The 12,352-nt window shown below is 54.8% G+C and overlaps 1 protein-coding gene across 1 annotated transcript in view; it reads right to left on the reverse strand.

Moving 5' to 3' along the window:
• The window catches only part of LOC133357258 (fibronectin type-III domain-containing protein 3a-like), a 150,657-nt gene that overhangs the window by 23,732 nt on the left and 114,573 nt on the right, over positions 1–12,352 (reverse strand). The window contains 9 exon segments of the mRNA XM_061575112.1: positions 1,348–1,453; positions 2,627–2,745; positions 3,596–3,667; positions 5,112–5,250; positions 6,151–6,237; positions 8,166–8,340; positions 8,751–8,875; positions 9,757–9,810; positions 11,968–12,106. Of these exon segments, the coding sequence (XP_061431096.1) occupies positions 1,348–1,453; positions 2,627–2,745; positions 3,596–3,667; positions 5,112–5,250; positions 6,151–6,237; positions 8,166–8,340; positions 8,751–8,875; positions 9,757–9,810; positions 11,968–12,106 (1,016 nt within the window).

Below are 12,352 nucleotides of genomic sequence, written 5' to 3' on the forward strand. Positions count from 1 at the left end.
CCGTCAGGGCATTCTTGACCGTGCGCTTATCATAGATCCGTTGTTGTTTACGGAAGTGTCAGGACGCTGCCGAGTGGTGGCGCTAGCGGAAGCGTGTGCGTACAGTGCTGCACTACTGTATACTGTACTGTACTACAGCATACTGTACTCTAAACGGCCCCACTGTTGCTCTAACATCAACTTAGAATGCCCCACAACTGACTTGGTGAGTACCTCTGTAAGAACAGTATATTATTTCTTAAATAAAAGTGAAAAATGTAGGCTTAGTTTATTTCTCAAAACGTTTTATGTACTTGCATTATCTTGTGCACCATAAGTATAACTCTCAGATAACCGCAATTATTTTATGAACCGGTTAATGACTAATCTGCAGCACTGTCAATGATACATTCTATTGGACCCCACTCACCCCAAGCCGCTTGTGACTCACATGTGCGGCTATAGCGCCCTCTCGTGGTGCCACTGGGGTACGTATGAGCGTACGTTGAACTTATTTTGCATCGTACGTAGCCAACTGTGAGCTAATTGGAGATGCGTGGCAAGGACAACTATGGGTTTCTGTGCGAGTCCATGGGTCTCTGTGTGAGTCTATGGGTCTCTGTGTGAGTCCATGGGTCTCTGTGTGAGTCCATGGGTCTTTGTGTGACGGTCCCACCTGATGACGGAGACTTGTGTTGCCTCCGAAACGTCGTGATTTTATTATTTTATGTTATTAATTTTTATTTCATTTTTTTACCTACGTGACTTTACCGAAAGAACTAAGAGCACGAGTCTATGTATGTTGAACTTCTTTTGCATCGTACGTAGTCAACCGTGCTAATCGGAGGTGCTCGGGATGGGCGGGGCGGGAGGAGGTCCAATATAATTTATCACTGACAATGCTTCAGCCACGAGTCGGTAACTCATGCCGACAAAGATCCCCCCGAATATTCTTTAGACGGAACTGTAGGGGCAAGTGCTGCTAGCCAGGAAGAACCGATTGCTCCGTGCGCGTTACACGACGAATGCTTGAACGCGCGGAGGCAGGAGCGGACGCCGCGTCGCTCACAGTGAACTTTTGGAAGGGATTGGCGCAGCGGTAATGCTTGCACCTCACAGCAAAAAGGGCCCGGGTTCGATACCCAAACCTGTTGCCTTTCTGTGCGTGGAGGTTCTAAGTTCTCCAACACCCCCTGGTTCTATACGGGTGCTTTTCCTCCAGCTTCCCCTGGTTTTCTTCCCATAAACACATTATTTTTTCACGATAGAATACGACCCATGAATTAATCTCGCACAGCAACCATCAACGATGGAACGTAAATGGAGCCTCGCGGAAACGGGAGGCCGGGATCGCGGTGTCGCACTCACTCCATCGGATGTGAAGCTCACGAGCTTTGGGTTTCCCCAACACCCGAGGAGGGTTGCAGGGACCCGGCGCGATCGGCGGCAGCTGAATGCTGCACACTTCAGAGAACTGCAAAGACAAAGATCACGTCCCACCCCGTGTAGCCGCAACAGACTTGTAGCGCAGGTGCTGTTATAGCGAGTAGCACCGATGAAGGGGTGGTCAGCACCATGTCCCCCCCGCCGCCTTCGTCTCCCTAGTGGTGATGTTTACACACCGCACCGGGTACTCATTTAAGGCCGAGCCAACCTATGGGAGGTTTAGGACCAGTTCAGATATTCGTCACCGATGTTGGCCGTGAGCAGCATTCAAATTCGGGTCACTGGGTTCGTGGCGCAGTACATTAACCACTGCACTACCGCTCTCCGACAAACGAAACACACACACGGACACACACACGGACACATGTACACATGCATAACTGTGAATACAGGCGCAAGGACACAGCCGCTGAGGAAGTAACGAAGGAATTTGTGTATCTCAGCAAACCTTGCTGGGCTGTGACAGCTGATTTCTAGCCTCGCCTACCACAAACTCTTATTTTTATTCCATCAAATTTTCAGCTGGGGCATCATTTGCAAGAGTGCAAGAACCTATTAAGGTTGGCACAGCACACGACCGAGTGGTGTGACCAGCACCAAGCCCAGAGCTAGACACAAAGACAAAGATTCCCCTTAAAGCCTGTAACACACTGTTGGGGCAAGTGCTCTTAGCGAACAACTACACATAAACACACAAGAGAGTTGAGCTGTCTCAGGGCTATGTTTAGAGGTGAGCCGTGTATCAGTGTTGGACGCACTACGGAGAGAAGAGCCAGTTGCGTGGAGACTATTCGTTGTTCTTGTTTGAAGCTTGCAGCCTCAATGCGAGCTCGCGAATAAACGCCACCAGACAAGACAGCCCAAGCGACATTTACAGACACTGTGTAAAGTAAACCCCACGCAGCGAGATCGTTTGCGACACGGGGGTCCGCTCCCTGCCCCCGTCCTGGGGTCGTGTCCGGCCATGTAGAACAGCAGCAGCAGCAGCAGCGGCGGCGGCAGCAGCAGCAGCAGCAGCGGTAGCAGCGGCAGCAGTAGCGGTAGCAGCAGCAGCGGTAGCAGCAGCAGCAGCAGCAGCGGCGGCATCAGCAGCAGCAGCAGCAGCGGCAGCAGCAGCGGTAGCAGCAGCAGCAGCAGCGGCGGCTGCACCCGGGGAAGCACAGGCACAGCTGTAGCCGTGCCGTCGACGGCGCAAATTCACCTGGCTCGTGCCTCCCTCGCTCGTGCAGGACACGCGGAGGCGGTAGGACGCGCCGGGCCTCATGTGGTCGCACGAGTGCTCGCGCTGCGGCCCGCTGTACACCTCCTCCCACGCCGACGCTGCAGACGCGGCAGCGCACACACACACGCACACACACGCCGCAATCGTCAGCCGCCGGTTTATAAGCATGACGACGTTTCAACCCGTAACACGCCCGCCCGCAGTATTCGCTCGCCCTCGAAGAGAGAGAGTGAGTGAGAGAGTTAGAGAGAGAGTGAGTGAGTGGGAGAGAGAGAGAGTGGGAGAGAGAGAGAGTGAGAGAGAGAGAGTTAGAGAGTGAGTGAGAGAGAGAGAGTTAGAGAGTGAGTGAGAGAGTGAGAGAGTGAGAGAGTGAGATGAGTGAGAGAGAGTGAGTGATTGAGAGTGAGTGAGTGAGAGTGAGTGAGTGAGAGAGTGAGTGAGAGAGAGAGAGAGTTAGAGAGTGAGTGAGAGAGTGAGAGAGTGATTGAGTGAGAGAGTGAGAGAGTGAGTGAGTGAGAGAGTTAGAGAGTGAGTGAGAGAGTGAGAGAGTGAGTGAGTGAGAGAGAGTGAGAGAGTGAGAGAGTGAGTGAGTGAGAGAGAGAGTGAGAGAGAGTGAGTGAGAGAGAGAGTGAGTGAGTGAGTGAGAGAGTGAGTGAGAGAGAGAGTGAGAGAGTGAGAGAATGAGTGAGAGAGTGAGAGAGTGAGTGAGTGAGAGAGAGTGAGTGAGAGTGAGTGTGAGAGAGTGAAGACGACTCAAGGAGGCGCAAAGGAGGAACCACGAACGAGCGGGGAAGGCAGCAGCAGCAGCAGCCGCGAGGCGGAGAGCCGGCGCCAAATTCCCCGCCGGTCATTTCTCAAAGCTCTGCGGTCCTCTTCATATGAAGGTGTTATCGGGCAACGAGTGAGCGTAGACGTGTGGGAGGACACGCAGACGAGCGAGGTACTCACGCATCTTGTCCCCTTCCACCAACTCCAGCGTGTAATTGGTGATTTCGACGCCGCCGTTGTCTTTTGGCGGCTCTGGAACGATCGACAGTTCGGAGGATAAATCGGCGGCATTGGTGCGGTACAAAGTTGAACTCTACAACCGGTGTTGAAGGCGCGCACACAGCGTCTCGTGAACAGGGTCGGGCTCGTTCGAACCGGCACACGGCGAACGTGAATCGACGCTTACGAGGAGAGAATTTGTGGTCTGGTGGTTGTGGTCATGTGACAATTGATGTTTTGTTGGCGCGCGGTGCGAGGAAGTATGCAAAATACGTTCACTGTAAGGTGCCTCTCTCGGAAGAGGTTGATCAACGAACGGCACGACAAAATAAAAAATTAACCCGTAAAAACAAAGTTTTTCACTATAAATCCTTCATATGCGTGGCGGCTAGAGTGCTCTCGTCCTCTGGCTTGAGATGGCTGCCACCTATGGGTCAGATGATTGCCTGCCACCATTAAGCAATTAGTAATTAAATATTTTTAAAAAATTCCTAAAAAGTGGAACATTTTGTAAAAAAATTTCACGAAAATGCATTGTCACGCACAACGAGTCTGTGTGCAAAATGTCAGCTCGATTGGATCAAGGGAAGTGGGTTAAAAAACGACCGAAAGATTTGCACGGTCGTAAGCGCGCAAGCAAGTGAACTTAATATAAAGGATTTAAAAAATAATTTACATTTACTCGCACTGCCCGGGATGCATGTCTTGAGTGGAACATGGGGGGAGGCGGGTGGGGGGAGGAGGGTGGGGGGGGCGGGTGGGGGGGGCGGGTGGGGGAGGACGGGATGTGGGTGACGTCATCGCGCCGATGTGCAATACGTGGTTTACACTCCACTGGTTGGGGGGGGGTGAATGGAAACTACTGACAGAAGGACACTTTGGATACAAGCATCGAAGAGTTTTGGCTGGCCATCGAACAAAGATGCGCTTCTACGGCCGTCTGGAACGCTCTTCCTTCCGATATTAGGAAGCCACTGAAGCTGTGCACTTTGAAATCATCATCTAGATTGAAAACTCATTTCTTTAGAACAGAAATGTGGTTTGTAAGAAGGACGATGCTAAACATTTTATGGACATAAATGTATACTTCGAATAGCAGCAGGTTATACAAAAACAACTGATGGGATAAAATAATGAAATAATCAATTAAAGGAACGGTTAAGATTTGTTGGGCGTCACAACGAGAAAACAAGAGCTTGAACGCCAATTTAGTTTCGACTCGGAAACATTGCAGGCACCTCAAGAAGCCGGGGGAAAAGACGGCGAATCGAAGCCACATTTGCAAATTCGAAAGAACTGGATGTATCCGGAGTTTCAAAAGCAAAGTTCTTGAGTAAATATCGTGCAAAGAGGCACAGGCCACGATCGCCGACGTCTTTGAGAGAGAGCACACGGCACATCGAGGCGGAGAGACATCCCGAAGTAGATTGCGTGCCGCGCTATCCTAGCGACGGTGGGGGGGGGTGTGCGCACGTACCCCACAGGACCTTGAAGGAATGAGGAAGCAGTTTCCCCTTGACAAGCGGCTTGCTCGGAGCTCCGGGTTTGTCTGGCTGAGTTTCAAACGTCACAACTTCACTCGGCCCGCTCCTCCCTTCCACGTTGGATACGAAGAGCTGGGAGACAAGCAAAAATAAATAGAAACGCATTTTCACAAGAACAGACACGCGCGCACTCACACACACGCACACACGCGCGCACGCACACACGCACACACGCGCGTAGAAAGTCTTTTGGCTAGCCATCGAACAAAGACGGTCACCCCGCATCGCGCACTTTCAGATGCGCTTCTGCGACCGTCTGGAACGTTCTTCCTTCCGATATTAGGAAGCCACTGGAGGCTGTGCACTTTTAAATCCACATTGAAAACTCCATTCTTGAGAACCGCTTGTGTTTAGTTTGTTGTCCTTCCCGCGCACCTCTGACTAGCACGGTTGGCTATGTATGGTACGGAAGAAGTTCAACATACACACGTTCCCTTAGCAATTCCATGAGGTGGAGGGACGGCTCACAACGACGATGTCGTAAGCAAGCAGCCGCTACTAAAGCTGCCGAGATCGGTGGGTTTGCATCTCAGCGACCGCCGGTGATCGAACCAGAGTCTCACATCACGCAAGTCGATGGTCTAAATTTCTGTTTGAATGCCTGGAACATCAAGTCAATTTAACACACTTGAATTACCCGCTGACTTTGGCCCACTCCGACTTGGAAGGGCTATTTGTGCGATGACAACTCCTCGGCAACTGGGTGTAGCGGTGGCGCAGTGGCAACGGCATCGCGCTATGAACCTGCGTGCTCTCTACGAGTTTTAGTCCCGGCCGTAGCTACCACCACGAGCGGTGAACCCATTCCAGGGCACCCCCCCCCACCTCACTTCACCAACCTGCACTGACCAGTATAGCCAAACAACCCCACCCAGTGACCAACTTAGCTCCGGACGAGTGCATCCGGCTAATGGATTGACAGACACCATTACACAAAAACAACAACAACACCAAAGCAATGGGGCAACTTACCCGGAACTTAAACTCGGAGCTTCTCCTCAGGTTCCTGATGGTGTAGATCAATTCCTCTCCGTTGTACTTGGGCCGAAATCCGTAGCCCTGCGGGGAACGCGCGCATGTGAAACACGAACAAACCCACACAGAGTCTTGCGGGCACATACCCTTAGTTCTTTCGGTAAAGTCACGTAGGTAAAAAATGAAATTAAAATTAATAAAAATAAAACAATAAAAATCACGACGTTTCGGAGGCAACACAAGTCTCCGTCATCAGGTGGGACCGTCACAGCCAGATTTGCTTGCGGGCACGTCCGATGCCGACACATCAGCGCAGGCGGGCGCTGGCGGGTGATATTTACAATTGAGTAATTCCAGCCGAGTAACACGGAGGAGGGTACGTTTTCCGCTTCGGGATGTTTGGTCACAACACCAATCGCATTGCGTGGGTCGAATTTAACTCTGGGATCATTTTCTGTCAATCGAATGTTGGCTTTAAGACCTCCCTCGCAAACGTGCCGTGCCGTGCCGGTCACGAACGCTGCTCTGATCACGTAAACATTCATCATCATGTACGGTCACGAATTTCGCTTTCGCCAAATTCACGCATCATCGCAGATTCGCCCCCCCCCCCCCCCCAATTGCTTCCTCTCGTCGATTTCATTCACCTCATCTCCACCATCAAATTCAGACACACGTTGTTGTACCGTTGGTGAAGGCGCTACATAAACTCCGTTAAGATAACAAAAGGATTCCAGCACAGGACTTTAATAATGCCACTCGCCACCGATGTCGGTAGCCGCGGCCGAATATCTTAGCTGGATCTTCTTGGTTCTTTCGGTAAAGTGATGTAGAAAGAAAATAATAAAATAATAAAAATAAAACATTATAAAATAATTCTCACGACGTTTCGGCCCCAACGCAAGCAGCCGTCTTCAGGTGGAGAACAGGTCTGTCGAGAAGGTAGAGTCTGAATGATTATTATTTTCCTTCTACGTGACTTCACCGAAAGAACCAAGAAGATGAATCCCTGCAGTCACGAAAGCTTTAAATCGAAATTTAGGTACAGGGTAGTGTAACCCGAGTAGAGAGGAGGCCCCGGGGGGGGGGGGGGGCGGCGGTGGGGGGGTGAAGGGGGCGGTGGTGGGGGCGGTGGTGGGGGCGGTGGGGGGGGTGAAGGGGGCGGTGGTGGGGGCGGTGGAGGGTGAAGGGCGGTGGGGGGGGCGGTGAGGTGGTGAAGGGGGCGGTGGTGGGGGCGGTGGGGGGTGAAGGGGGGGGTGAAGGGGGCGGTGGTGGGGGCGGTGGGGGGGTGAAGGGGGCGGTGGGGGGGTGAAGGGGGCGGTGGTGGGGGCGGTGGGGGGTGAAGGGGGGGGTGAAGGGGGCGGTGGTGGGGGCGGTGGGGGGGTGAAGGGGGCGGTGGGGGGGTGAAGGGGGCGGTGGTGGGGGTGGTGGGGGGGTGAAGGGGGCGGTGGTGGGGGCGGTGGGGGGGTGAAGCGGGCGGTGGGGGTGGCGAAGCGGGCGGTGGGGGGGGCGGTGGGGGGGTGAAGGGGGCGGTGGTGGGGGGGGGGTGAAGGGGGCGGTGGGGGGTGAAGGGGGGGGTGAAGGGGGCGGTGGTGGGGGCGGTGGGGGGGGTGAAGGGGGCGGTGGGGCGGTGGGGGGGTGAAGCGGGCGGTGGGGGGGTGAAGCGGGCGGTGGGGGGTGGCGAAGCGGGCGGTGGGGGGGGCGGTGGGGGGGTGAAGGGGGCGGTGGGAGGGTGAAGGGGGCGGTGGTGGGGGGGGGGTGAAGGGGGCGGTGGTGGGGGGGGGGGTGAAGGGGGCGGTGGGGGGTGAAGGGGGGGGTGAAGGGGGCGGTGGTGGGGGCGGTGGGGGGGTGAAGGGGGCGGTGGTGGGGGCGGTGGGGGGGTGAAGCGGGCGGTGGGGGTGGCGAAGCGGGCGGTGGGGGGGGCGGTGGGGGGGTGAAGGGGGCGGTGGGAGGGTGAAGGGGGCGGTGGTGGGGGGGGGGTGAAGGGGGCGGTGGGGGGGCGGCGCGCCAACCGTGCTCGGGTCGTCCATCTCCAGCAGGTACTGCAGGCTCTCCTCGGCGGCCAGGCCCGTGGGGCGGCTCCACGTGATGGCGAGCCAGGTGACGGCAGCGCGGTGCAGGCACGGGGCAGACGGTGGTGGCGGGATGCTGCCCGACGTGAAGAAGAATGCCTCGTCGCTCAAGTCACTGCGCGCGGCCGGGGAGAAAGAAAGAAGACTTTTTTTTTACGATCGTTGTGCGTGCGGGTTTTCCTCTTCGTCGCCCCCCCACCCTTCTCTCCCTTTCGAGGGGTGGCGACGCGGCCCCCGCGATAAGCGCGCGTTCCCCGCTTGGTGCAGAGAGTGATACCACGCGCCGACTTCCTCACGGCGATTGTCTTAACATATGGAGGACCGCAGAGCTTGGGCAATCGTTGGGCACTGGCTCAACGCGTGGCTTGTTTCGTGGTTCCCCGCGCCTCCGAGCCGCCCTCGCTCCAACGGCGACGAGCGAATAGCGTGCGGCGGGAGGCGGTGCAAGCTGCTGCCGAGATTATTCTCACGCCGACGCCGAAATGATTCTCACGCCGACGAGCGGCACTCGACGGTTTCGCCGACCTGGTCCCCACGTCGTTCTTGGCCGCCAGGCGGAAGCGGTAGGCCATGGACGGCGACAGCTTGCTGGCCCGGTACTGCCGCTGGTGGCCGTTGTAACAGTTCTTGAAAGCGCCGCCCTTGATTCCCTTGCACGTGCGGAGGGAGAACAACGGGCAAAGGAGAAGCGAACGTGTCACGCGACACGTGGGGGCGGCACGGTGACGCAAGAAGCCAGGGCGCCGGAGCTGACGGCCCCCGACAGATCCTGGGTTTCGAATTCAGACAGCCGTCAAACTGGGTGCTCGAGTGGAGTGGTCCTGCACTAAGTTTGACAAAATCCGAGTTGTGAAAATTATCACAGTATTGTTTTGACTGCCAGGTGACTCTGCAGGGTGGTAAGTGTGGACCAGTGGCTGTTTGAAGTGGGTCTGTGATATCTCTCCACTGCAGGGCAGTTCCAAGGGCACTCTGTATATGAACGTTGAACTTCTTTCGACTATACGTAGCCAACCATGCTAATCGGAGGATACGGAAAAAGGACAACATACTAAACACAAAAAACAGGTCCTAAAGAAATTAGTTTTCGATCTAGATTATTGAAAAGTGCATAGCTCCAATGGCTTACTAATATCGGAAGAACGTTCCAGACGGCCGAAGAAGCGCATCTGAAAGGGTGTGTAGTGACAAGACTCCGATCGTGCAGCAACAATAATATCGGGAGATGGGGAAACAAACCTCGAAATTCATAACACCGTCTACTTTTGTCACTTATCAGTGGCTCATCGTAAGAGCGAGCGGAGGTCGATTCAGCCCATCATCCCGAGGGTACCACGCAGTGGTGTTCCTATGGATAGACTCGTCCCTGCCATAGAAATGTGGGATTTCTACGACTGGATGGTGGTCATTTAAGTAGGAAATCGCTTAGAGACGAGCGAGCGGTAGCCGTTTGGCGTCTATGTACGTATGTTGAACTTCTTTCGCGCCGTACGTAGCCCAACAGCGCCATTCGGAGGTGCGGTCAACATACCTCATCCCACTCCAAGACGTAGCCCGTCACTTTCGAGCCGTTGTCCGCGGGAGGCTGCGATACGAGAGAGAGAGACACAAAGGTGAGAGAAGAGCCGCAGTCGGCTTTGACGACAGCCGGCGAGCGTGACGACCACGACGACCACAACGGCCGCTACGGCCGTTGCCCGCCGGGGTGCCGGAGGGCGACGCCGAACCACGCGACGGAAGACGGCGCCGATGAGCCTCGACGAAGTCGCGGTCCGATATCATTTAAGAGCGCTGTCGTGGAGGCAGAAGTGCACGGGTGAAGAAAATTAACAATTGGCTACGTGTGTTTAGGAGTAAGACGATTTCCCGGGTTTTCCCGAGTAACTAACGTGCCAATATCGTGTGCTTTCCAGAAGGGCCGTTGCTTGACACGTCACCTATTCTCTTCTTGGTTCTTTCGGTAAAGTCACGTAGAAGGGAAGTAATAAAATAATAAAAATAAAACATAATAAAATAATTCTCACGACGTTTCGGCCACAACGCAAGCAGCCGTCCTCAGGTTATTTTATTATGTTTTATTTTTATTATTGTATTACCTCCCTTCTACGTGACTTTACCGAAAGAACCAAGAAGTTGAATCCCTGCAGTCACGAAAGATCTAAATCAAAACGTCACCTATTATATAGTATTTTTCATTTAAGGCCGTGCAGTGTTAATGATGGACGTGTTGAGTTTTTTTGACATCTGGGAGGAGGAGGGACGGGGTGGAAATTGCACAGCCACTGACGTCAATAAACATTTCAGAACTTAGAGGGGACTCAAATATTGAGTACTACACTCAAAAGAGATTGACAGCAAGACATCCACAGAACGAGAACAGACGACAAATCGACAAAGGTTACCGTGGGGCTGGACTGACACTCAAACTAAAACCTGCCCACCGAATTAGCCCCGGAGGCCAAGCCAAAGCGAGGGATGAAAGGCGGAGAGGTTAAGTAGTGCGCCCGTCACACCGATACTTCAATTCTTGTGCAGGGCAGCAATACGTTGAGGAGCTCGATGCAGAGGTCGCAACCGGGTACCCGATACCCGTACCCTACCCGATACCCGGCTACCCAGCCGGGTACGGGTACGGGTACCCATTTGCGACTCTGGTGCGGCCGGGGACGGGTACGGGTACGGGTAGACCGTGAGTCACTGGTGAGTCACCGTTTGTCACTCATTTCCCAACGTCTTGTCTCTTCTCACAATTCAAGTTCCTAGAATCAACCCACCCGAGTCTGCAACATGGCTTCATCCCAAAGGTCGCAATCAGGTACCCGATACCCGGCCGGGTACGGGTAGCCGGGTATTAGGTATGGTACGGGTACCCGTTTTCGACCCTGGTGCAGCCGGGTACGGGTAAGGGTAAGGAATAAAAACCCGTTTGCGACCTCTGGCTCGATGCGAGGTCTACTGGCCACGACAAGAAGGCGTCAGGAGAGAGAGAGAGTCCGTGAGAGTCCAGGAAGGATGTTGTTGATGTGATAATATCCTAATTGCCTCGGGGCTACAGAAACTAGCGACAACACCTTAAACTCCCCCGCCCCCGACTCCACACGCGGCCCCCCCCCTGCATCCCTCCTCCCTGGCTCCTCCCCCCCCCTCTTCCCCTATATAATCGCTTGTCACATACAGCTCTCTCTGCCCACTACAGTAATTTTTTTGATGTTGTTGTCCCACCTGATGACGGAGGCTTGTGTTGCCTCCGAAACGTCGTGATTTAATTTACTTATTTTTTATTATAATTTTTCTTTTTCACCGAAAGAACCAAAGAGTATGGAGTCCGTGTAGTTGTGCTGTTCCTCCCCCTCTGTTGAACGAGCGCAGACTAAAGGGTGGTTGACTTACATGGTCCCCAGTTTAGAGTTGCGTGGCCACAATCGCACTCCTGTGGCTTGTCCTGAAACTTTACAATTACAAAGGAGAGGTGCTCATCGGCTCACTGATGTCCCGACGCGGTTGATTGGTTCAAACCGCCAGCGTCTCCCTCCTCCTCCTCCTCGGGGGAACGTCAAAGGCAGGAGAGGGGAGCGCACGTGCGCGACGTCCGGCGTCACCGAACGGCTGAAATGTGTTTATTCTGGCGGTCAGCGGCGGCATCGTCGCATCACACGACACCGAGTGGCTGATGCACGCTGGGTGGGTGGGGGGGCGGGGGATCAGAGGGCTGCCCTGGTGTGACCCAGCGAGCGAGGGATACCTTCCACTGCATCACGAGCGTAGACTTGGTTCTGCTCGTGAGCTTCGGGGGACTGGGGACCTCGGGAGCGGCGGGGGACGTCGTGAAGGTGGCGTGCTCCGAGTTCGAGCCTTTGACGCCGTCGCACAGAGCGCACACCCTGGCGAAGGTGGGGAGGGGGGCAGTGGGGGGGGGGATGATGAGTTGGGAGGGTTGGGGGAAGGGGGGCAGGCGGCCGCAGCAGCAAACGCTGACAATGATGAAAGATCGGCCACCATTCGCCCATTTCCGCACGCGAGGCCGTGTTAAAACACCGAGACACACTTGAAGCGTCGCTCGCCACATCCAATCAGCGCTCAGAATATTGAACGCCGCCCCCCCCCCCCCCCCCCCATTGTGTGTCTTT

Source organism: Lethenteron reissneri, chromosome 57, assembly GCF_015708825.2.
Source record: "Lethenteron reissneri isolate LAM-NWPU_2019-01 chromosome 57, ASM1570882v1, whole genome shotgun sequence".
Lineage (NCBI taxonomy): Eukaryota > Metazoa > Chordata > Hyperoartia > Petromyzontiformes > Petromyzontidae > Lethenteron > Lethenteron reissneri.